The following is a 25,590-nucleotide window of genomic DNA, read 5'->3' on the forward strand; positions in this document are numbered from 1 at the left end:
AAAACAGCCCTGCTGCGGGCAGGCCTGCGGGGAGCCGGGTGCCGTGGGGACAGAGCCCTTCCCTCCGGTGCCGGAGAAAATGCCCCAGCCAGCATTGCCAGCGTGGGTGGTGCGGAGGGCACGGGGGAGCACAGTGCCCCACACAGCCACCAGCCTGGGGCCTGGCACTGGGGCCGGGCTCTGGGCTCCCGTCCGGGGGGGGCCTGGGCAGGGGGCAGGCTGGGCACCGAGCACGGGCAGGTGCCTATGGGGCAGAGCGCGCCGTCTGTCCCTAGTGAGGGGAAGCCGTTTGCCTCATCCTGAAAGCAATGCCTGGGCCGGAGGGTCCCTGGGGGAATGGGGGAGTCGGGCCGAGAGATGGAGCTGGGCTCCACCACGGGGCTAAGAATGGGTGATGGGGGGGGGATCCAGTAGCCTGGCCCCCCTATCTGGCTGCCTCCCCTCCAGCCAGCCCCCGTCCCCGGAAAGAGTTACTGAAACTGCCCTAAGCGGTTGATTAACAAATGATAAACTAGCGATTGTGGCTCGGAGCTGTAATTGCTGCTGCTAATTGGCTGGTTAGGATTTAATCAGCAATTACATGGAGTGCAGGGCAGTAATTAGATGCCTCCTTGCACAGGCCCTGGATCCAGCCCCCGTTCTCCCAAATCACGCGCAGTCGCTCAGAGGGGCCTGGGGGCTGCACACACAGATGATGGGGGCCTAGAGTCTGGGATGCAGGAGGGTATACAGAGAGCCGGGGTGGGGCAGGGACAGGGTCGGGGAGCACAGACAGGCTGGGGACAGGGTGGGGATGCACGAATGGGGGGTCAGGGCGGGGGTGCACAGATGGGGAGGGGGCATAGAGGGGGGCACACAGACAGGTTGGGGGCAGGACGGGGGTGCACAGATGGGGTGGGGGCATGGAAGGGGCACACAGACAGGTTGGGGGAAGGACGGGGGTGCACAGATGGGGTGGGGGCAAAGTGGGCAAGCACATAGGGGCAGGAAGGGGAGGCTTCCCTGCAGTATATTTGTCTTTGCCCCTTTGCTGCGTTTGCCCCCAGCTCCCCATGGGGCAGCAGGCCATGGGGAGGGCTCTGAAGCAGCAAGGGGCCTGTCCCTGCCCCTCGGACACGTTGCTCGTGGGGCTGGGCTGTGTGGGTGGCGCTGCCCCCTGCTGCTCCAGGCGCTGAATGGAAACGGGCAGCATGAGCCATGTGGCAGGGCCCAGCCACAGGGCGATGTCAAGCAGGGTGCATTGGCGGGGGCGGCGCCTCTCTGGGAAGGGCAGGCCCCTTATCGATCCTGATGCTGCCCAAGCCCCCCAGCCCCAGAACAGTCTGTGCTGGCTGGGGGGGACAGCACGGGCAGTGCCAGGGCCAGCTGTGAGCGGTGGGAACGCTCAGCTCCCCCACTGTGGCCCCTGGGCCAAGCCTGAGCGTCACGGGGTCCCCGGGCGATGCTCTGGAACTGCTCCCCATGAAGCCAGGCAGGACTCTGGGGAAGTCTCCTCTCTGGGAGCAGCCTGTCTGCAGGACACACAACTCACCCGGCTTCCACCTTCCTGGCTCTGACCTCGGAGCATTCAGCCTCCTCTGCCCCCCCGTGTGCTTCCCCCAGCGAGTCCGCCCAGGCAGGGTCCTGGGGAAGCCAGAGGGTCCTGCCCCCCAACTCCGCAGTCAGACGTGACTCTCAGTCAGCCAGTGAAACAGAAGGTTTATTAGACGACAGGGACATGATCTAACACAGAGCTTGTAGGTGCAGACAACAGGACCCCTCAGAAGGGTCCATTTTGGGGGCAGTGAGCCAGGCAACCACGTCTGCCCTTCACTCCATGTCTCCAGCCAGCCCCAAACTGAAACTCCCTCCAGCCCCTCCTCCTCTGGGCTTTGTCCCTTTCCCGGACCAGGAGGGCACCGGATTCCTTTGTTCTCCAACCCTTTAGCTCTCACCTTGCAGGGGGGAAGGGCTCAGGCCATCAGTGGCCAGGAAACAGGGTGTCGGCCATTCTCTGTGTCCAGACCCCTGCACACACCTGCCCTCTAGGGCTCTGCAATGATCATACCCCCTTATCCCACCACCTAAAGACTTAAGTTTCAGAGTAACAGCCGTGTTAGTCTGTATTCGCAAAAAGAAAAGGAGTACTTGTGGCACCTTAGAGACTAACCAATTTATTTGAGCATGAGCTTTCGTGAGCTACAGCTCACTTCATCGGATGCATGACTTAAGACTTAAGAACTGCCTAGGGGAAACTGAGGCACCCCCACACGATTCAGAGGAACCATTAAGAACAGTCTGTGACGATGTGAGGCAGCAGGGAGGGGGGAGTGTTGACCTGGGAATGTGCCCTGGGGATAGTGAGCTGTAGCTCACGAAAGCTCATGCTCAAATAAATTGGTTAGTCTCTAAGGTGCCACAAGTACTCCTTTTCTTTAGACCTGAGAGCCTGTCACCTGAGCCGGGAGGGGGAGGGGGAGGTAACACCTCTGCCCGGGAAACTGGACAAAGGCTGCAGGAGGGAGCCTGCTAGGGGTGGGGGGGAAGGGTTTAGTTTCAGTTTGGGGCTGGGGGGAGGAACACAGGGAACCCCAGGGCTGGGGTCTGAGCTCCCTGCTCCCTCAGAAGGACTTGACTGAGGGGTCCTGGGTGTACCCACAAGCTCTGTTTTGGACTGTGTTCCTGTTGTCCAATAAACCTTCTGTTTTACTGGCTGGCTGAGAGTCACAGTGAATCCCAGGAAGAGGGGTGCAGGGGCAGCCGGGGACATCCCCAAGCCCCCCAGGAACACGCAGCCTGGCGGGGCGCCTGCTCTGGGATCTCTCGTCCCTCTGGAAAGGGCTCTGCTGAGGCAGCCCGGGTGGGGGGAGCCGGGCACCTGGCCCTGCAGGAGAGCTCTCCTCAGGCTGCTCCCCGACCGACCGGCCACGAGAGGCCTGTGCTGAGCCTGCCGCCCGCAGCCCTGCCCGCTCCGCCAGCCGGCCCCCCAGGGAGGGGACGCTGCTGGAGCAGAACCAGCAGCTCCCCGCTCCCAGCTGCGAGCCCCGGCCCTGCCGCCCACGCATGTCTGCCACCAGGCGAGGCAAGTCGCTGCAGCTAATTTCCACGGGGACGATAAGCAGCAGCCCTAACGCGCGGTAATCCCCATCAGCACTCCACAGCCTCACCGGCAATTAATTCAATTAACCCCCCTGTTCTGGGGAGAAAGGCATTTCCTAATCACAGATTTAACGACCCCCAGCTGCAGCCTGGGAAGCCGGGGACTCAGCCGCACGCACGCACGCACGCACACTGCGGTTACACCCATACGTACACACACGGCTGGCTTACACGTGCACACACGCACCCATGCACACTGTGATCTCACATGCACACACACTGCAATCTCACATGCACACACACTGTGATCTCTCTCACACACACACTCTACGCTCTCACACGCACGCACACACACTGATCTCACATGCACACACACACTGCAGTTTCACCCATACTTACACACACTGCTGTCTTACACACGCACACACTGCAGTCTCGCACATGCTGTGACGAAGCGGGACTGTTCTTAATGTTTCCTCTGAATACTGGGGGGGTACCTCAGTTTCCCCTATGCAGTTCTTAAGTCTCTAGGTGGTGGGATAAGGGTGTATGATCGTTGCAGAGCCCTACAGGGCAGGTGTGTGCAGGGGTCTGGACACAGAGAATGGCCGACACCCTGTTTCCTGGCCACTAATGGCCTGGGCCCTTCCCCCCTGCAAGGTGAGAGCTAAAGGGTTGGAGAACAAAGGAATCCGGTGCCCTCCTGGCCCCGGGGAAAGGGACAAAGCCCAGAGGAGGAGGGGCTGCAGAGAGTTTCAGTTCGGGGCTGGCTGGGACATGGAGTGAAGGGCAGACATGATTGTCTGGCTCACTGCCCCCAAAATGGTCCTGTTCTCTGCACCTGCAAGCTCTGTGTTAGACCATGTTCCTGTCGTCTAATAAACCTTCTGTGTTACTGGCTGGCTGAGAGTCCCGTCTGACTGTGGAGTTGGGGGGCAGGACCCTCTGGCTTCCCCAGGACCCCGCCTGAGCGGACTCGCTGAGGGAAGCACACGGAGGGGCAGAGGAGGCTGAATGCTCCGAGGTCAGACCCAGGAAGGTGGAAGCTGTGTGAGCTGTGTGTCCTGCAGACAGGCTGCTCCCAGAGAGGAGACTTCCCCAGAGTCCTGCCTGGCTTCGTGGGGAGCAGTTCCCGAGCATCGCCCGGGGACTCCGGGACACATGCACACACACGGTGGTGTGGTCTCACACACGCACACTGCACGCAGGCCGCAGTGCATGTCAAGTGACCAGAAAACACGCACCCTGCAGCCACCTGTTGCAAAGCACACACTACACATTAAACACGTGCGCACACCCATGCGCCCAAACGTGCTCCTGCTCGGGCCAAGCGGCTGGCGAGTTACAGCCAGGTGCAAACCCAGTCACAAAGCTTTCAGTCAGCACAGCAGTAAAAGAACCTCAGCCCCACCGGGCTGTGCCTGGCTCCCCAGGCAAACGGGCCAGTTGTTCTCCGGGGGGTGGGGCTTTGCTCACACGTGACATGAGTTAACCCGGGCGGCTAGCGCCAAGCTCGAGGGCCCCGCGAGGGAAAGCCGCTGCCCCCTGCTGTGGGGTGACAGGGAGGGTGCCCCATGCTGGGCACTGCCCCACGTGGTCCCCGCTCGCCCTGGCGTTGGGCCCCAGCTCTGATTGGCTCTTCCTCCCAGCTCACCTGCCTCTGAGTCGCCATGGGAACAGGCTAGAAGCTTTTGATGTCACCTTGGCGATAGATGTGAGCCGGGTTCCCTGCTGAGAGGCGGGCGCGTGTGTGGCGATGGAGAGGGCGGCGGGGCTGGCTCCAGAGCCTGGCGTGTGCGCTGCCCGCTGCTGATCTCTTCCATGCCAGGCTCAGGCTGGTGGAGCAGCCTGGCACTGGCAGCTAAATGGGTAACGGGGGGCGGGAGCCACTCTCAGCCCCTGCCAGGGCTAACGAGGGCAGCTCCAGCCTTAACGAAGTGAGGGGAAGAGAGTACCCCGCAGAGCCCAGCTCCCTGCCAGTCTATGAGGATCTGCCCTCCCCAGTACAGCAAAAGACCCCCCACAACATCCCATTCCCAGCCCCCTCCTTAACCCTTGCAAACTTGCCCCAGTCACTCCCCCGGCCCTGCCCCTTTGCTGCAAGGCAGGGCCCATGGTGCTGGGCTGGACCCACTGGCTCCCTTTGCCAGGGGGAGGTGGCAAGACCTCCCCATTTCCCATTCATGCACTGCCCCCGGCATGCGGTGAGTGCCCAGGAACACACAGCACCAGCGGCCTCACCGGGCTGGGGGGGGGGGTCCCCTGTGCTCCGCACTGCACAGGAACCTAATTATCCCTTGGCCCTGGGAACGGGCACCCGCCAGCCTAGACCCAGCCCAGGGGCTGGGCCCGGGACCCTGCGCCCTGGCCCAGCCCAGCCCCACTTCCCTCTCCCAGGGGCCAGGCAGCCTGAGGGCGGGAGGGGGATGGGACCCCAAACCCTGCTCCCCCTGCCCATGGCTGCTGCCCCCTCCCCTGCCTGGTCCCACCAGCTGCTGCTCCACCCTCCTTTGTGCCTGCAGCGGGGGCCGGGCAGAGGCCCCACTGTGGGGCAGGGGCCTGGGGCTGCAGCCCCGTGGGGGAGAGATTCAGCCCCCAGCAGGGCCTGAGGCCGGCAGGACAGGGCCAGCTCGTGCCCCAGCCTGCTCTGGCTCCAGCCACCCCCTCTCCAGTGCCGGGCTCTGGCGTCGGCAGCTCGCTCCAGCCTGCGTCACCTCCTGGCTCACACGCTGGGGGATCCCAGCCCAGCCTGCCCCTGCCCCTGCCCCTCTGCCCGCAGCACGTGGCAGGGGCCGGCTGGCCCCCGCCTGCCCATCGGTCAGTCCCTCGTGCTCCCAGCCAGGCTGCCTAGCGGCTGTGTGTCCTCAGCCGGCCTTGGCCACCTCCCTGGTGAGCAGCTGCCATGGAGCTGGCCCAGCGCTGCCTGCAACCCCCACGGCCTCCCCCGCACGCCTCGGCCAGGGCCAGCAGCGCTGCCGGCGCCCCACAGACACCCCGGAGCTCGGCTCCAGCATTTCCCTGTGTGGGGCTGGCCCCACACTGACCCTCCTGGCCCTGGGAATGGGGCCCGTGACAGACGGGCTGGCAGCAAAGGGGGGGGGAGGTGAAAGGCTGGTGCTGCAGGGGGTCAGCGTTACGCACGGCCAGGCTGCTCCGTGGGGCAGCGGGGCAGGCAGCAGGGACAGGGGAGGAGGCCCCCTGCTGGCTGACACGGGAGCCACGACCGGTGCACCCCCCCGCCCTCCCCCGCGGGGGGGACAGCTACGCATGGCGCCAAGGGGATGCCACGGGGGCAGGTCACTTCTGGGAGCCCACGAAGCTCCTGGTGCCAGAGCTGCCCAGGGCACTGCTCCCACCTGCCCCCCCCCCAGCCTGGCTTCCGCCTGGCCCCTGGGGGCTGGTGCCCCGGGGCCCGGGCTGAGCTCTGGGTGGGAGGACTCAGCCCAGGATGGCAGCGAGGTCCGGGCACTGTCCATGGTGCTGAGGCTGGGGGGAAGGAGCCCTGGGAGCTGCCAGACCTGCCCCTTTCCAGCCAGCTGGAGGTGGGCACATGGCCAGAGCCAAGCGGGGGCTCGTTGGAGGCAGCCGTGCCAGGCGGCGAGCGCGTATCCTCTGCAGTCTGGCTGCTGGCACCACGTGGCCCCCCAAGCTCCCACCCACCAGGGCTCCAGGGACAAGTGGGGCTGCCCCGGGCTCCGGCCTAGGCGCGCTGGCTGAGCACCAGGGACGGGGCTCCCCGGCTCTGCAGCTCATCTCCGAAGCCCGGGGAGGAACAAGCCGCCAGGCACTGGGAGCTCCGGGGGGAAGGGGTCCTCACGCACACACGCTCCCTGCAACAACCTCCCGGGGACAGGCAGACACCGGCAGGGCAGCGGGCAGGAGGGGCTGGGGGAACGGGCCCTGGGTGAGGCGCAGCGTGGGAACGGTGGGAGCTGTTCCTTGGCACCACAGCACCACACTGGGGATCCAGGCCTGGGGGGGAAAGAAGGGCTGCCCCACCCCAGTAGATAACGTTGGATCACTAAGGGCAGGCGGTGGGCCCAGGGCTCCCCCTCTCAGAGAGAACCCTGGGGGCCGCAGGCAGGGCAGGGAGCGCAGCTCCCCAGCCCAGCCTTCCCCAGGGTCCCCCAGCATCCCTACCCTGGCCAAGGGCGTCACTGTGTGTGGGATGGGCCAGTCCCCCGCAGCTCAGTAGGGCTCTCGGGAGGGAGAGCAAAGAGATGGGGGTGGGCAGAAGGGTCAGGGAAGGACATGGGTAGAGCAGACAGATGCACACGTTGTCAGACAGACAGACAGACTGGGGAGGGGCTATGTGGGGGTTTGCCCCCACCCTGGCTCACGAGGCCACTTCCAGTAGAAAATAAATTAGCCTGGGGAGCAGGAGCAAAGGGTGGGGGCAGACCAGGGGTCAGCGCCAGGAGCACAGCGGGCCCCTCTGAGGAGCCTAGATGGGGCGACCAGCTCTCCGGGGCAGGGACTGGGAATGCACTTGCAGCGCTGCACCATGCAAAGCAGGGGGTGGGTGTGTGTGTGTGTGTGCCTTACACAGAGTGTGTGTCTGTGTGTCCTTGTGCATACACGCTTGTACAGACAGTGCGTGTGTGTGTCTGGGTGCAGGTCCGTCTGAACACAGGCTTGTAGGTGTGTCCGTCCGTGTGTGTCTACGCTTATACAGACAGTCCGTGTGTGTGTCCATCTGTGTCCATGCATGTGTGTGTAGGCTTATACAGACAGTGTGGATGTGCATGCTAGTGCAGCGTGCGTGTTACACAGCGTGGGTGCAGGGTTGCACAGATGGCACAAGTGTTAGCATGTGCGTGTGCAGGGTTGCACATACAGCGCGTGTGCATTACACAGCATGGACGCAGGCTTGCACAGATGGTGTGTACGTGCACGTTACACGCCCTACACAGGGCTGCAGAGAGGGCGCGTGCGCATTACACAGCATGTGGCGAGTCGCACACATGGTGCGTGTGCGTTACACAGCATGTGTGTGTGCCGGTTGCACAGACAGCGTGTGCACGTGAGTTACACACCGCGTGCGAGCGCAGACACCGGAGGGAACAGGCGCCGTCTCTCCGCAGCGCGGATGCTGGCAGAGGCTGGGCCTGGAACCTCCCACGGTCCCTGCTCGGCAGCAGCTGTCGGCGGAGACGAGAGCCGGTGCCCTGTCCCCGGGGCCCTGCAGGGCCCTGCGCTGGGGTGGCTCTCGGAGACGTGGCTTTTCTCGCTTTCTGCCAGACTGGCTGGGTCAGTCAGCTCAGCTCCGCGGGGCCCCGGTGACCCAGCCGACACCCGGCCCCACCAGCCGCTGTGCCGGGCAGGGAGCCTGCAGGCTGCAGACGCCATCGCGGGCCCAGCACGAGGGGCCTGGCTGCAACACGCCTGCCCCAGGGCTGGGCACGGGGAGGGGGCGGGCTGGGCACCACTCAGCCAGACACCGAGCGAAATGGGGGTGGGGGGGAGCTGGGGGGAGCAGCACCTCTGTCCTGGGGCACGGCCTGGGACTCCGGCCCCTGAGCTCTAACCCCCGTCTGCCCCGCCCCCAGGCCTCACTCCCCAGCCACAGGGACAAGCCCAGGAGGGGTCCCTGAGCTCCAGACCGGCTGGGGGCGGGATGCAGAGCTGGGAGCCCGAGGGCAATGGGGCCACTGGGAGGGACACGCAGCCACCTCCCCACAGACATGGCGGGGCCGTGCCAACCCTCCCGCCCGGGCCACGCCACCCCTCCCCCCACACTCCCCCGGCACCCTTTCAAGTCGCAGCGGGTTTCCCAGCAGGTGAATGAAGTTGCCAGCTGGAGCCCCATAAATCCGGCAGCGCCCGCCTGGCACTCCGCCGCAAGGCACGACGGGTCCCACTTTACCAGCATGCGGCCCGTGCCCTGCCAGCAGGTAATCAAAGCCCCAATTGCAGCTGATGGCACCATCCTTACTGGGGGGGGGGCTGCCCCCTCATGCCTGGCCCCCAGGGAGAACACAGAGCAGCCAGCGCCAGCCACAGGGCCTCCTGCCACCCCAGACACCCCGGGGGTCTTTGTCTCCAGGTCCAGGAGCCTGGTGCCAGGACCGTGCCCCACACCTTGCCTCCTCCCAGCTGGGACCCGCCGGGCACAGACACTGTCCAGAGGGGTCCCAGCGCCCGCCGTGGGCAGGGGATCCCCTCCCCCACAGCCAGCGCCCCCACCCCACTCCCCACAACGTGCCCTGCTGGGAGCTCCCCCACAGCCAGGCCTCTGCCCGCCCCCAGTGCCCTGCTCCACTCTGTCTGGCCAGGGGATCCACCCGCCAAGGCCAAGCCATCGGGTGGGCACATGTGGACCTCCCCTCTTCCCAACAAGCGGGTACCACGGAGCCCCCTCCCCCCCCACTCCACCTCCCCGCCCGTCTCCGCAGGGCCGTGCCCCGCCCGCCTGCCCTCCTAGTCCGGCCCGCTCAGGGTGCTGCAGCCTGGCACCGCCCAGCCCCCGGCCCGACGCCTCCTTCCCAGAGCCTCCCGCCCCGCAGCGCCTCCCTCTGGAGCACGGAGCCACACGCTCCTGCCGCCTCCCGGTACCTGCGCCACGACCGGGAGCCGCCTGGAGCCAGCCGGGCACAGGGCAGGCTGGGGGCGAGGGTCAGGCCGTGACCTCCTGCAGCGGGGCACCGCGCTGCCCCCCGTGTCCCCCCACAGATGCCCACAGCCGGATCAGAGGCACCCCTTGGAAACAACCACACGGGGCAGCCCCCTCCCCCCCCGGCATCTCAGGCAGCGTCTGCCAGGCCGCGACGGGACCCGCTCTCTGCTCCAGCCACGGCCCGCACGCAGCACGCCAGGGAGGCTGGCACCCAGCTTGGCACTTGGGTGTCACACGAGAGGGCAGGGACATGCCAGGCTGAGCTGCCAATCCCACCCAGGCCGAGCTCCAAGACAGGCAGCTGACAAGGGCGGCCTTTTGAGGGGGCTGTCAGGCCTTGGCGAGCCAGGTCTTGGCAGGCAGGCCGCTGGCAGGGCTGGAGGCCAGACACCAGCCAAGGCCAGGGAGCTCCCCTGGCCTGCTGGCCCAGCTCCAACAGGGCTTGTGCCAGGGCAGCTTCCCGACTGCATTGCCCCCACCTGGCTCTGCAAGCTGCCCGGCTGCGCTGCTCCGGGGCTGGCAGCAAACGGGGGCAGGGCACCGGCAGGAGCAGGAGCCCCCCCACGGGGCAGGAGGGCAGCTCTCCAGGGGGCTGCACATCACAGAGCAGGCGGCCCAGCGGGGACGGGACATTAGCACAATCCAGGCTCACAAGATCTCCCCTCCCAGAGCCACAACCAGAACCCAGGAGTCCTGACGCCCAGCCCCCTGCTCCCTCCCCTACATAAGCGCAGGAGAGGGCTGGTCGGCAGCGGGCGCAGGCCAGATTCATGAGCCACGGGGAGAGGCTGGGCTCTAGGGGCAGCGTCGAGCTAGGGAAACACGGGGGCCATACCAGACCCACGTAAGGATGGGCCCCTCTGGAGCAGGGAGGCTGGGTTTGGTCTGGGGCAGGGAGCCCAGGGCCAGGCAGGAGTGTTGGCTACTCTCTCATGCCCCATGGCACCGTACCCTGGCACTGCCATGAACCCACAAACAATCCTGGGCATGTGGCAATGGGCAGGTACCCACCGCTCCTGCGCCCCCGCCACGTGCCAGCCAGCGGGACCCAGGCCAGGAGCAGGGCTGCTGCCCCGGGACGGCCAAGCCCACTGTGGGTTTGCCGGAGGAGCAGGGGAGTTGCCCAGGAGAGTGGCCCACTTGGCTCTTGATGTGACGCCAGGTCGATGCCGGGGTCCCCACTCCAGGGGCTCCCTGGTGAAGGCTGGCGGCAGGCATCTCCTTGGCCGGAGTCCACGGGCGATGCCCTGGAACTGCTCCCTATGAAGCCGGGCAGGACTCTGGGGAAGTCTCCTCTCTGGGGGCAGCCTGTCTGCAGGACACACAGCTCACCCGGCTTCCACCTTCCTGGGTCTGACCTCGGAGCATTCAGCCTCCTCTGCCCCTCCGAGCACTTCCCACAGTGAGTCCACCCAGGCAGGATCCTGGGGAAGCCAGAGGGTCCTGCCCCCCAACGCCGCAGTCAGACGGGACTCTCAGCCAGCCAGTAAAACAGAAGGTTTATTAGACGACAGGAACATGGTTTAACACAGAGCTTGTAGGTACAGAGAACAGGACCCCTCAGCTGGGTCCATTTTGGGGGGCCGTGAGCCAGACAACCCCGTCTGCCCTTCACTCCATGTCCCAGCCAGCCCCAAACTGAAACTCCCTCCAGCCCCCCCTCCTCTGGGCTTTGTCCCTTTCCCGGGCCAGGAGGTCACCTGATTCCTTTGTTCTCCAACCCTTTAGCTCTCACCTCGCAGGGGGGAAGGGCCCCGGCCATCAGTGGCCAGGAGACAGGGTGTCGGCCATTCTCTGTGTCCAGACCCCTGCACACACCTGCCCTCTAGGGCTCTGCAGTGATCATACACCCTTATCCCACCACCTAGATACTTAAGAACTGCATAGGGGAAACTGAGGCACCCCCACACGATTCAGAGGAAACATTAAGAACAGTCCCACTTCGTCACATCTCTCCCCCCTTCAAGACCGAACTGAGCGGGGTCACTTTAGCCGGTGACCTGGGGAAGTTCGAAGCCACCAGCGTTCCCATGGATGCCCCAGCATCTCTCCCATTCCTTGATGGGAGTTACACCAGGCCCTTCCAGTTTCACGCCCTCCCTTAGGTCGGGGGTGGTCAATAACACTCTCATGCCGCATGTGGGAAGGTTTATGCGGCCCGTGCCCTTTGGCCACCCCAAAACCCCCGGGCTCAAACTGGGTCTTCTCCCAGCGCTCCGGTCTGGAGGGCTGCAATTTGGGCTCTCTTGGTTAAGAGCCCCCATCTTGACCTGGGCCACATACTGTTCACTTACAGAACTAACATCGAGACATCCCTTTCTCAACAACCTTGTCTCCCCAACAAGCTGGCCCAACACAGCCACTTGGTTATCGGACTGTTTAACTTTCTTAACAGCTTTCACTCCATCTGAGGCCTTCTCAAAGCTATCCACACTGGATCCTTCAACAGGAAAGTCAGTGGATCCATTCACAACAGAAAATTTCTGGCTGTTAGGAACTGAAACTTTCTTGATTAAATCACTTTCACACCCTTCAGTGGCAGTAAACTGCTTGCAAAGACTCTATGAGGATTCCTTTCCCCAGGGCTTTTCTATGCAACAATTCACCCCTCACAGAAATTCTGCCCTTACCCTCTTCAGCTAGGGCTTGCTCTAGAGGAACACTTTCCTGAGCAACGACAGACTCTTTCTGGGTCTCCCTTACATCCAGAATTACCTCTGGCCCATCCGGCAGATTCCTACACAATCCCCTTTCAGGCAAACTCACAGACTTCCTAGATAAAAGGTCAAGAAGAATTCGCCTTCCCTTTGCCACACACAAGTTCAGGAATCTTTTCCTTCTTGCTGCAGGTTTCCACACCCTCAGTAGGTAACACAATCAAATCACCTTCATGCTCTCCTTGTGCCCTGGCTAGGATCTCACCCTGATCAGACAGAGTTGCGACACCCTTTCCCAGCCACACACGAGCAACAGGCAAAATACAAGCACCAGAATTGTCTGGTCTCTGGGATTTTACATATACACTAACTGGATGCGACCTAGTTACAGGGCCATTCTCCCGAGCAGACACAAACTTAGGACCCTTCCCTTCCTGGGCTTTAGCTGAATCCAGAACCAATTCTGAGACAACTGCACCATTCTCAACCATCACAGGCTGCAAGGCCCCTTCTGTCTGCTCCACCGACAAAGAAGAGCCGGACACACTTTCTCCTTTCCCAGACACACAGCTTGGGATCTCATTCCCCTGGTCCCAGCACACAAGGCTGGTCACAGACAACTGCCTGGAGATCAGGGTAGCTCCCTCCACAGGCAAGTCAATACCCCTGACAGACACAGGCACGTTTCCTTCACTGTCACACTTCTCCACCCAGCTAACAGGTAAGGTCCAGGGACACCCATCTTCCACTCTCCTCGCCTTCCCACACTGCTGACGAGACACAGCCATCAGCTCACAAGGCTGCCTAGGCTCATCCAAACTTTCCTTACCAAGCACCTTGCCACTCCCCACAGATCCCCTGCCCTGCCCATGTCTCCCCCCACTCAGCTGGGGTCTCAGCTCCCACTGTGCTCAGCGCTGCCCTTGCTGTCCCAGGGGGGGTAGGCAGCGAGCTCCCTGCTTTCCTCACTGCATCAGAGCCAGCCTGAGCCCCCCTCTCCGGTGTGCAAGGGGGCGGGGAGCATCTCTCTGTCCCACCCAGCCCCAGGGGTCTGGTTGCAGGCAGGCAGGTAGCCCAAGCCTAGCCGCTACTCCCCGCTGCCAGCCAGGTCATCTGCATTTTCACTGACCATTTCCCTCTCCACTGATTGGTTCCCTGGATTCAAATTCAAACCCTCGGCAGTTACCGGAGCAGGGCCTGGATCCTGCCCCAAAGAAATACAGTCACCCCACAACAGGGTCTCGCAGCTGGTATCCTGGAGAACCCCAACGACCAGCCAGCCCCACCCCTCCTTGGTCTGCACAGGGATCTGGGCCATAGGCAGAGCGAGGGGCTTCGTCCCTGGGACCCTCACCCAGCTCACACAGCCCCTCAGCATCTGAGGCTGCACCACCCAGGGCCTGACACCAGTTCTCTCTGTCCCAGGATCTCGCCGTCCCAGGAATGTCTCCCCATTGACCATCCCCTTTCGCTCCCACTGGGGGTCCGAGGGGCCCAACCCCCGGAGACTCCACCGAGACATATAGGTTGGGGTCAGGAGTGGGAGCCTGTCCACCTTCCCACCCATCTGGCTGACGGAGTCTATGGCCTTGGGACCCAGCAAGGGAGCTAGACACCAGGGCTTTTCTGCAGGGTCCCCCTGGTTCAAATCTCCAGCCTGCTCAAAGGCAGTGAGGTGGGCATCCACATCCCCCCCTCCCCCTTAACCAGGGGCAGCAATTTAGTCTCGAGGTTCCCTGCGGAACTGGCCCCCCAGGGTCTATCTCCACTCACCCTGGGAGGTCCCCTAGGCCTCTCCGCTCCCCCACCGCCAGTTCATGCTGCTGCTGCTTCTGCAGCTCTTTCTCGGGCTCTCGCTGTCTCTCACAGTCCTCTTGCTCTCTCGGACTCAGCTCCAATCCTGTCCGTCTCCGATCCCTGGATGGGGAACCCGATTGTGAAGACCCTCGTCTGGTCGGAGACAGGAGTCTTGGCGATGCCTGGCTACCACTCCAGCTGCTCCCAGATCCTGCTATAGCCCCATTTGGGTCAGAAATCTGTTCCTTCGAGCGGTCATCCTCCTCCAGCTGCACGATGAACTGCGCTTTGGTGAACTTCCCAATGCTCTACCTTCCTTTCTGCACAGGGTTACAAATGTCCTTCTTAAGGAGACGGTGACAGGCCATCACTCCGCTCTTCCCAAGTTGTTGTGGACTCACAGGCCTGTGTGCTCTCACCTCCCCATGTTTTCCAGGGAGAACCCCTAGGGTGCCAGCCCTTCTCGAGGTCACCACTTCTTGCCAGGGTCAAGCTGCAGACTCCTCCGCCCCTGGGACCGCTCGCTGCAATCCCCAGGGGAACCCTGTTACTGCAAAAGTCCATATCTCTCCCTGGTCACACACTCCCAGAGGTTAACTGCCCCCCGAAACCGCTCCTCTCTGAGCCTTCAGCATGTCTGGTCCTCGTCAATCCCCCTTGGTTTACTGCTCCCCAGTCACTTACTGCAGGAAGTGCCATCCACGGGGTGCAGTACATCCCACCGCTACCACCAGTTGTCACGGAGTCCCCGGGCGATGCTCTGGAACTGCTCCCCATGAAGCCAGGCAGGACCCTGGGGAAGTCTCCTCTCTGGGAGCAGCCTGTCTGCAGGACACACAGGGTGTCGGCCATTCTCTGTGTCCAGACCCCTGCACACGCCTGCCCTCTAGGGCTCTGCAACGATCATACACCCTTACCCCACCCCCTAGATACTTAAGAACTGCATAGGGGAAACTGAGGCACCCCCACAATATTCAGAGGAAACATTAAGAACAGTCCGACTTTGTCACACCCTCCACTCCCCCCAGCGCCAGCACCCCCCACAGCACCCCCACAGCCAGCACCCCCGGCTCCCCAGAGCACCTCCAGAGCCAGCACTCCTGCCCTGCTCCCCACAGCATCCCCAGAGCCAGCACCCCCCGCTCCTCACAGCCAGCACCCCCAGAGCCAGCACCCCCGGCTCCCCACAGCCCCCCCAGAGCCAACACCCCGCCCTGCTCTCCACAGAGCCCCCACAGCCAGCACCCCCGGCTCACCACAGCACCCCCAGAGCCAGCACCCCTGCTCTGCTCCCCACAGCACCCCCAGAGCCAGCACCCCCCGCTCCCCACAGCCAGCACCCCCAGAGCCAGCACCCCCAGCCGGCGTCCGGCTCCCCACCCCACTCCCCACAGCGCCCCTGCTGGGGCCGGCAGAAGTGGAGTCGTTGGGCGCCCCCTGCTGGGCGAGGCGGGAGGGGGCTGAGCAGCCAGCGCAGGGGCTGGGCGCGGATTCGGTCAGGGACTGTGATGAGTGAATTTCTCCGCGGTTGTTTTGCATCACAATGGAGCGGCTCTAATTAAGTATTTCAGCTGATAACGCTTCCCCATTACACCCAATTAGCATGTGCCGGCAGGGCTCTGTCTCCGCAGGGGGCTGGACCAGCACCCACTGGAGCGTGCTGGGTCGCCCAGGGAGCAGCGCCCGTGGGTCAGGCCGGTCCCGAGCCCCCAGCGCGTCTGGGCCCGGGCGCTCCCAGGGCCGGCTCCAGTGGGGCCCTGGGCCCCACAACCTGAAAACGGCGACAATGGGGGGGTTGGGGGCAGAGCAGGACCCTCCTCAGGCACTGGCTTGCCAGGGGCACCGAGCTGGAGCCGGGGGCTCTGAGGGGAGAGCCGGGGGGGCTCCCCCTCTGGGCACCAGGCAGCTTTTGCTAACAGCTCCTAGCAAAGCCGTGAGCAATGCAGGGGGGGCTCCTGCATGCCCCCGGCCGGGCAGCACCAGGCCAGAGTGTCGGCACAGCGCCCGGCCCCCTGTGCTGCCAGGGCGCTTTGAACCATGGTCACTGTGGGGCGGGAGACTCGCTGCCAGCCCCACTGTGACCCCCACAAGCCACCTCCACCCAGGCCTCGTTAATGGACTCAGGCTCATTAGCAGGAGGCTGCACCTGCTAATTGCCAACCACTGCCCAGTCTGATTACCGCCACCCGCTTCCCTGCCAGCGAGTCCCCACTGTGTGCCCCCCACCGGTCCCCACGCGCCAACCAACTGCGCCCCCCCCAGAGCTCAGCCCCCCTGGTTGCCCCCGGCATCCCCCCCAAAAGCTCCCCTGGGCCCAGCCACATGGGGCTCCCCTCATCTGCCTGGCGAGCAGCCAGCTAACCCCTCCCCCCATCAGGGAGCAGAGAGACGAATACCGACCGAAACCTCGCACAGCCGGTGCCCCTCAGTCCCGACCCGCAGCCCCTGCGATCCCAGCGCAGGGCACCCCCCTCGCACAGCCGGTGCCCCTCAGTCCCGATCCCAGCGCAGGGCACCCCCCTCACACAGCCGGTGCCCCTCAGTCCCGATCCCAGCGCAGGGCACCCCCCTCGCACAGCCGGTGCCCCTCAGTCCCGACCCGCAGCCCCTGCGATCCCAGCGCAGGGCACCCCCCTCGCACAGCCGGTGCCCCTCAGTCCCGACCCGCAGCCCCTGCGATCCAGGCCTGGCGCTCGGCTGTGGCTCTTTGGGAAGCCGAGCGAATTCTCTGGCTCCTGTAACTCACTGCGAAGATCGTGCTCTCCTGTCGGCTTCACTCCTGCCAGGAGCCTCAAGGTCACCCTGAGCCCCGGGGCCTTTGGCTGTGGAGCGGGGAGGAGCCCTGGGGCAGGGGAGCTGGTGGGAGCTGCAGCAAGGAGACCCGTGGGGCAGGCAGGCAGCCCAGCTGGGGACCCCCTCAGTCCCTCTGTCCTGGGGCTGGCCAGGCTGGGGATGACTCCCTCATGCCACGGGGTGGGGGGCTCCTGCCCCTGGGCCAGGCCCACCCCCTCCCAGCCTGCAGCCCTCAGTGCCCGACTCTGCTGGGCCCAGCCGGCCCCAGCCCTGGGCCTGGCAGACAGTGTCTGTGGCTCCTGCCCACTGTCCCCGGGCACTGCCTGCCCGCCCTCAGCCGCAGCGCCCAGCCACAGCGCCTGCCCTTGGGCCGCTCTCTGAAGCACCCTGCCACGGGACACCCCTGTGCCCGGCTCGGAGGCTGCAGGGTGCTGGGGGACAGCAGCCCAGAGGGGGGGGAGGTTGCGCATTCCCAGCGCTGACCTGCAGGGGGCAGGCAGGAGCAGGGGGGCTGAGCTCCTGGGGGCTGGGCGGCCCCGAGCCAGGAGACGTCTCTGGCCCCAGCTGCGCGTGGGGGCGGGGAGCTGTGCAGCCCCCAGGCCCCCCACTGGGAGCTGAGTGGCCCAGCACGCTCACGCCACGCTCCCCCACGCTGCCCGGGCACCCGCGTAATGCACGGGGGCACATCACGCCTGTGGCCTAGCCAGGGCGGGGGCAGACCCTGGTTACCTGGTGAGCTGGGGCCCATCTCGGATCTGGACAGAGCCTGCACGGCGGGGCCAGCCTGGAGCCCCTGGCCCGGCGCTGGGGCACTGCTGGGGGCAGGGTGCAGCCCGGGGCTTTCACCCCCCTGCCTCACCTCGGAGCTTCCCCTCGCGCCTGCACCACAGAGCCCCCCACTCTCCTGCTGCAGCCCGGCTGGGCCGCTCCCCCCTCACCCAGCCAGAGAAGGGCACCAGGGGAGCCTGCCACCCCCCAGCCGGGGCGGGCGCCAGGCCCCAAAGCCCTGGGGGGGATTTCCTGGAGTTCTAATTTAAAGGACAAAAGGGAGAAACAAAACTGCCCCCACCCTCACAGCTGCCCCTCCCCTGCACAGCTGCCCCAGCTGGGGCCCCAAATAAGCTGGGGGCCTGGCCGCGGACGCGGAGCGGCCATGTGCCATTGTGCTGACTCGAGCTGGGCCATGCAGAGTGACAGCACCCGCACTGTGCCCCCCCTTCCCCTTTGCTGTTGAAACCCAGAGGGGGCAGATGAGGTGGTGCAGGGGGCTGGCCCCTCCCAGCGTGCCTCGGGGGAGCAGGAGCTGCACTCACATGGACCCGTGGAGCCATCCGGGCAGCACCAGCGCCCTACCACCAAAATGCAGCCACCTCGGGGTGGGGGGAGGCACCTGTTAACAGCATCCTCGGCAGGGCCCCTCCCCCCTCACTACCCGCTCCCCTTCACCCGCATTCCTGCCCCACCGCCCCCTTGGCAACACCCCCGATCCCATGCCCCGGGGCTCTGACGGACCCGCAGAGAGCGGCAGGGACCCCAGCCAGCACCACGCCCGTCGGATGGCCCAATGCCTCAGCCCAGCAGGAGACACCAGCCCGCGCCCGCCTCCCGCTGCGCCAGGCCCAGCCGCTGGCAGCCGGGGACCCAGGGGCGACGGAAGCTCAGACAGAGACAGGACTTAGCCCCTCAAAGGCTCCCCGCTGGATCTGCAGCTCAGTGGAGCGGGGCAGGGGGAGCTCTCGCCTCCCAGCCGCGGGGCCCCCAGCGCCGAGCCCAGAGGCGGGTGGGTGGCTCCGCTCTGGGTGGCTGGGGCGCGGCTGGGGGGGGTGGGCACAGATCCCCATATGGGGCGAAGGGCCTGGCTGGACCCCAGCGGATGGGGGCTCAGTAAGGGGGCGACAGGAGGCGTCAGACAGACCGAGCAGCCAGGATCGGAACCAAGCCCGCTCCCCGGACAGCGGCACCAAGGAGCCACCGGACTGGGCACTGGGCGGAAGTGGCTGTGCCCAGAGCAGCCCTGGCCCTGGGAGCGGCTATGGCAGTTACCAGAGCCCAGACCCCCCTCAAACCCCCGCAAGCACCTGTCAGGCTCCGGGAGGTTTGATTCAGAGCCAGCTCCACGTGGCACAGAGCCAGAACAAACAGCCCTTGGGCAGCCTGTGTCTACCGTGCACCGACAGCCTGGCGCAGCACCTTCCCCCGCCTGGCGAGAGCCACGCTGCCGGGCCGCAGCAATCACCGGCCGCAGGGCCGGCTCGGCCCCAAGGCCACCCTGCCCTGCTCTGCGAGTCGGCGTGAGACCGGCCCGTGGGAGCCGCCCGTGCCCGCTGCCTGCCCAGCCTGCGCCCCGCAGAGCACCTGAACTGAGAGTCACTGACAGGTCTCCTGGGGTCTGAGCCCCCCGGCACTTCCAGGACACTCAGCCTCTGCAGGGCGGTGTCTGCCCCAGGACCACACCCGGGGGGGCCTGGAGACCCCCTGCAAGAGGCCACCTACGCAAGGCACCTTCAGCCCCTCAGGTGGCACCGGCAGCTGGAGGGGGTGGCACATCGGCGCTTGGCTCACGTCCCACCAGGGGAGCGTAACAGCCCCGGGGGCCGGGACCCCAGTGCCTGGCAGGCCAGGCCTGTGGAGCCACAAGGGCCCAGGAAGCAGGATGGTCAGTGGGCAGTGCCCTGGCTCTGGAGTCCCGGACGGTGCAGACGGGCAGAGCGCTGGGGATGGGCAGGTGGAGGCCAGGGGCTGCTGCTTTTCCCCCATCCTAATCCCAGCCCTGGCCCCTTCCCCAGCAGCCAACCTGGACGTGCCCACAGGCCCCCCCAGACCCAGGAGCTGCCATGGGGAGCCAGACTCCACTCCCACCTCCAGACCTGATCCCCAGCTCGCTGTGGGCTGCCTCCCTCCAAGCCTGTAACCAGTCACCGCCCGCCCCAGCCCTGCCCAGAGACCCACAGCAGTGCAGAGATCAGCGCCTGCTCCAAGGGGCGAACATGCTCCGGGTGGCCCGACCGCCAGCAGCCAGGGCTGGGTGCCAGGGACGGATCACTCGCATTGGCCTGGTCTGCTCATTCCCTCGGAAGCACCTGGCACCGCCCGCTGTCGGCAGGCAGGCCTGAGCCAGGCTGGCAGTTCGGCTAAGCACGCCCTGGGGCCGTGCCAGCTAGGCCAGCCTGCAGCCTCCTGTGGGTGCCATCAAGGAGCTTTGGCTGGAAGGGCTGCGAAGGGCTCTAGGAGCCAGGACTCCTGGGTTCTGTTCCCGTTTGTCACAGAGCGTGGGAGAGTCCGGGCCCTGCACCCCTCTCCCTGGGATTCCCTGGGACTCTCAGCCAGCCAGTAAAATGGAAGGTTTATTGGACGACAGGAACACAGTCCCAAACAGAGCTTGTAGGTACAACCAGGACCCCTCAGTCAAGTCCTTGTGGGGGGCAGGGAGCTTGGGGTTCCCTGCGTTTCACCAGCCAGCCCAAACTGAAAACAACCCCCCTCCAGCCATCTCTCTTCCCCTCCCCTCAGCTGCTCCTCCAGCCTTTGTCCAGTGTCCTGGGCAAAGGTGTCACCTGGTCCCAACCCCCCTCCTGGCTCAGATTACAGGCTCAGGTATCGTTCCTCAAGTAAAGTCACTTCCTGCTCTCCCATCGCCCATGCAGTCCCAGTAAAACCAGACGACATTCCTAGGTCAGCCCACCCCACTCAGTCCCCGCTCTGTCACACCATTGACTCACTGGGTGGCCTTGGCAAGGCTGGTCAGTGCCTCAGTTTCCCCGTTGGCCGAGGGGCTGGGAGAACTGAGGGCCGTGTGCCAGGGCCCTGCCTGAGGCCCGGATGACACTTAAGTTAGATCAACGTCGGTACGGCGCCCAGGGTGGGGAAAACTCAATCCGAGCGTGCCCCTGTGCCGAGCCCAGCTGCGGTGCAGCCAAGCAGCGAGGGAATCCTTACACCCAGCTACCGCTCTTGGGCTGGGCTCCTGGCAGCACCGGCTCCTCCATCGCTGCAGGCCGCTAGGCCAGGGGCTGCAGAGCCGGAGCACGGAGCGGAGCCGCGGCCTCCAGCTCAGTGCCAGGCAGGTGAACGGGTCAGTCGCACCCAGCAGAGCGAGCAGCCAGGGACCCGCTCACCACACAGACCCGGGCAGAACCAGAACAGGCCAAGCAAAGGCATCTGCAGCCTCCATTCCCAGGGCCATCTCCGCCCTCCGAGGATGAGTGAGGGGATTTGGGAGGCCCCACGCTCGCGACTCCCCCCACCTCTGGGTGCGAGCCCCAGCTCCCCGGCCCCCTGCCCAGCACCAGATGCCAATGCCCCCAGGGTGCCCTGCTGCCATCACCCCACACTGGGCTCCAGGGTGCCCCAGCAATGCCGCCTGCACCTGGGGCTCCAGCATCCCCGCTGGTGCCAGCTGTGGTAGAGAAACTCGGGGACTGCCCCGGCCATGGGCTCCGGAGAGAAGGGAAAGGGCCCTGCTCTGCAGCACCCGCTCTAGGTGTCAGGGTTGCCATGGGCAGGCTCCCCCCCGGCGGTGGACCTGGGGAGGATGGGGCACCTGCAGGGTCAGAAGGGCCCAGGGTCAGATCCCTTCCCCCCAGGCACAGGGCAGCAGCCACTTGGGGTCCTGGCGCAACCCTGTCCCCTCACCCAGCCTGGCTGCCAGTGGACAGGCAGAGGGAGAACGGCCCCTGCCTGTGGGACCTGCTCCGAGGGGTGCCCGGGGACGCAGGCAGCAGGGCCACGACCCACCCGGAGCTCGCAATGGGAGGGAAGGCGCAGCCCCTCTATTCCCCCGCCAGACACAGGCAGCTCAGACCTTTGTCTGCAGCTGCCAGGTGTGGGCTGCCAGGACCCAGCCCAGGGCCCCTTCCCTGCCCAGATCCTGCTGCCCACGCACACCAGGCTCTGCACCCGCCGGTGACACGGACCCCGGCCCAGCGACCCCCATTCCAGGGGACTACCAGCAAAGCTCTGGGTGCGTGTGCATGTACGGGGGTGTGGACAGCCCAGGGCCGGGATAGCAGGGGCTGCAGGTCAGGATTGAGGGGCACCAGCAGAGCAGTGGGGGGAGCCCAGGGCCGGGATAGCAGGGGCTGCAGGTCAGGATTGAGGGGCACCAGCAGAGGAGTGGGGGGAGCCCAGGGCCGGGATAGCAGGGGCTGCAGGTCAGGATTGAGGGGCAGCAGCAGAGGAGTGGGAGGAGCCCAGGGCCGGGATAGCAGGGGCTGCAGGTCAGGATTGAGGGGCAGCAGGAGAGCGCGTGGGGGGGAGCCCAGGGCCGGGATAGCAGGGGCTGCAGGTCAGGATTGAGGGGCAGCAGCAGAGGAGTGGGGGGAGCCCAGGGCCGGGATAGCAGGGGCTGCAGGTCAGGATTGAGGGGCACCAGCAGAGGAGTGGGGGGAGCCCAGGGCCGGGATAGCAGGGGCTGCAGGTCAGGATTGAGGGGCAGCAGCAGAGGAGTGGGGGGAGCCCAGGGCCGGGATAGCAGGGGCTGCAGGTCAGGATTGAGGGGCAGCAGCAGAGGAGTGGGGGGAGCCCAGGGCCGGGATAGCAGGGGCTGCAGGTCAGGATTGAGGGGCAGCAGCAGAGCGCGTTGGGGGGAGCCCAGGGCCGGGATAGCAGGGGCTGCAGGTCAGGATTGAGGGGCAGCAGGAGAGCGCGTGGGGGGGAGCCCAGGGCCGGGATAGCAGGGGCTGCAGGTCAGGATTGAGGGGCACCAGCGGAGCAGTGGGGGGAGCCCAGGGCCGGGATAGCAGGGGCTGCAGGTCAGGATCGAGGGGCACCAGCAGAGCAGTGGGGGGAGCCCAGGGCCGGGATAGCAGGGGCTGCAGGTCAGGATTGAGGGGCACCAGCAGAGCAGTGGGGGGAGCCCAGGGCCGGGATAGCAGGGGCTGCAGGTCAGGATTGAGGGGCACCAGCAGAGCAGTGGGGGGAGCCCAGGGCTGGGCTAGCAGGGGGCTGCAGGTCAGGATTGAGGGGCACCAGCAGAGCAGTGGGGGGAGCCCAGGGCCGGGATAGCAGGGGCTGCAGGTCAGGATTGAGGGGCACCAGCAGAGCAGTGGGGGGAGCCCAGGGCCGGGATAGCAGGGGCTGCAGGTCAGGATTGAGGGGCACCAGCAGAGCAGTGGGGGGAGCCCAGGGCTGGGCTAGCAGGGGGCTGCAGGTCAGGATTGAGGGGCACCAGCAGAGCAGTGGGGGGAGCCCAGGGCCGGGATAGCAGGGGCTGCAGGTCAGGATTGAGGGGCACCAGCAGAGCAGTGGGGGGAGCCCAGGGCCGGGATAGCAGGGGCTGCAGGTCAGGATTGAGGGGCACCAGCAGAGCGCGTTGGGGGAAGTTTTCCCAGCCTCTGCCCGCGCTGGGCCTTGCTGCCAACAGCGTCTCCGTCTCCCTCCCTCCGAGACGTTCCAGGAGCCTGGGTGAGCCACGGCTGCTGAGGAGCAGGGAGGTGGCTGGATGGGGCTCAGCTCCCTGGGTCCTGCCAGCGCAGGGCACGGGAGGCTGCGAGCCGGGGGCCTTGCGCCATCGCTCTGGCTGGGCAGGGGACAGGCCCAGTGATGGGGCAGAGCAGGCGAGGGGCTGGGCCATGTGCCGGGGGAGCTGGGGCTCTGGAGGGCTCTGCCGTGGGAATGTCACCGTTGGCTCAGACGTGTGGGGCCCTGCATGGGGGTCTGGGGCTCCAGAGATGGGGGTTTAATACTGCTGTGCCACAGGCCCCAGGACCTCCCAGGAGCAGAGCCTGCCCTACCCCACGGGGCTCAGGGGCCGAGGGACCCGCCGTGGGGACCAGGGCAAAGCCTCCAAGTCAAACAGCATCAGTGCTGCCCACCTCTGTGCCCAGCCAGAGCCAGCCTCAGGTGTGGGGCCAGGAGCCAACACCCAGCCCCTGGGTTCAGCTACCCGCTAGCGCCCCCCAGACGTGGGACCCCGCAGGACACACACACCCCAGCCAGGGCCCTGCACCCCCATGCCAGCAGCAGCGCCAGCCGGGATCCTAGCCCAGCCCCCGGGGGGGCGACCCCGCAGACCTCACTGCTCCACGGAGCCAGTGCCCAGCGGACAGGTGCCCCTGGCAGGGTGCAGGGCAGGCACATGGCACCCGGTTCTCAGTTCCCTGCGCCAGCCACGGGCAGAGCTGCAGGGTGCAGCGTCCAAGGACACGAACAGCTTGTGCCCGACCCAGAACCGGGCACCACAACTGACCAGAAACAGGAGAGCAACTGCCAACCCGCGGCCCCAGGGAGAGTCCAGAGCCCCCGGATGGCCGGCGACTGTGGGGGGCGCACAAGCGGAGCTGGCTGGGGGCTGCAGTGAGCGGAGGGGGTGCGCAGAGCTGACGGGGGGCTTCGCGGGGGGGGGGGGGCGCACAGCTGGCAGGGAGGGTTGCGGGGGGAGAGAGACCTGGCGGGGGAGGGTGCAGGGCTGGCCGGGGGCTGCGCGGTGGGGGGGCGGCGCGCAGAGCTGGCCGGGGGCTGCGCGGCGCGGGAGGGGGGCCGGGCGCTGCGCGGAGGGGGGTCGGGCGCGCGGAGCTGGCCGGGGGCTGCGCGGTGGGGGGGGCAGAGCTGGGCGGGGGCGCAGGGCTGGCCGGGGGCTGCGCGGTGGGGGGGGGCGCGCAGGGCTGGCCGGGGGCTGGGCTGCGCGGCCCGGGGGACCGGGCGCGCAGAGGTGGCCGGGGGCTGCGCGGTGGGGGGGGGCGCGCAGGGCTGGCCGGGGGCTGCGCGGCGCGGGGGGGGGGGGCGCGCAGAGCTGGCCGGGGGCTGCGCGGTGGGGGGGGGGCAGAGCTGGGCGGGGGCGCAGGGCTGGCCGGGGGCTGTGCGGTGGGGGGGGGCGCGCAGAGCTGGCCGGGGGCTGCGCTGTGTGGGGGGGGGCAGGGCTGGCCGGGGGCTGCGCTGTGTGTGGGGGGGGCGCGCAGAGGTGGCCGGGGGCTGCGCTGTGTGTGGGGGGGCGCGCAGAGGTGGCCGGGGGCTGCGCTGTGGGGGGGGGGCGCGCAGAGCTGGCGGGGGCTGCGCTGTGTGGGGGGGGGGGGGGGCAGCGCTGGCCTGGGGCTGCGCGGTGGGGGGGGGCGCGCAGGGCTGGCCGGGGGCTGCGCGGTGGGGGGGGGGCAGAGCTGGCGGGGGCTGCGCGGGTGGGGGGGGCGCGCAGGGCTGGCCGGGGGCTGCGCTCTCCGATGCGGGGGCTGCACAGGTGGGGTCCGTGCCCGGCCCCCCCGACCCCCCCCGGCCCCACTCACCGGCGGGCGGGCGGGCGGCGAGCAGGGATCCGGCCAGCAGGACCCGCCAGAGCGCAGCGGCCGCGGCCATCGCCGCCCCGCTCAGCGCCCCAGCCGGCGCGGGGCTCGCGGCGCGCGGCAGCCCATGGCCGGGCTCGCGGGGAGCGGGCGGCGGGTCCCGAGCCCGCAGCTGCCGGGGAGCGACTGGCCCAGCCCGGTGCCGGCGCTGCGGAGGGGGCGAGCCCGGCAGGGCTGCAAAACGCGGACTGGATCCGCCGCGGAGCGGAGCGCAGCGAGCAACAGCTGGTGCGGGGCGAGCCCCCCCCCCGGCCGGGAAACCGGCCAGTCCCCCCGGTACCGCCCGGATCGGGGAAACCGACCCCCGCGGTAGGCCCACATCGGGGCAACCGGCCCAGACACCCCAGGACAGCCCAAATCGGGGAATCCGCCCCCCCAT

At 66.6% G+C, this 25,590-nt stretch overlaps 1 protein-coding gene across 4 annotated transcripts in view; it reads right to left on the reverse strand.

Moving 5' to 3' along the window:
• The window catches only part of UNC5A (unc-5 netrin receptor A), a 62,596-nt gene extending 37,255 nt beyond the window's left edge, over positions 1 to 25,341 (reverse strand). For 3 of the 4 annotated variants that reach the window (XM_037907350.2, XM_037907351.2, XM_043521243.1), the window contains exon 1: positions 25,155 to 25,341. In XM_037907350.2, coding sequence (XP_037763278.2) covers positions 25,155 to 25,224 — 70 coding nt within the window. In that variant the 5' untranslated portion in view covers positions 25,225 to 25,341. Of the gene's footprint in view, positions 1 to 16,812; positions 16,834 to 25,154 lie in introns of those variants that run through there. The other variant, XM_037907349.2, reaches the window with a different exon arrangement.
• Between the last annotated feature and the right edge of the window lie 249 nt (positions 25,342 to 25,590).

This window comes from Chelonia mydas, chromosome 8, assembly GCF_015237465.2.
Source record: "Chelonia mydas isolate rCheMyd1 chromosome 8, rCheMyd1.pri.v2, whole genome shotgun sequence".
NCBI classification, from domain to species: domain Eukaryota; kingdom Metazoa; phylum Chordata; order Testudines; family Cheloniidae; genus Chelonia; species Chelonia mydas.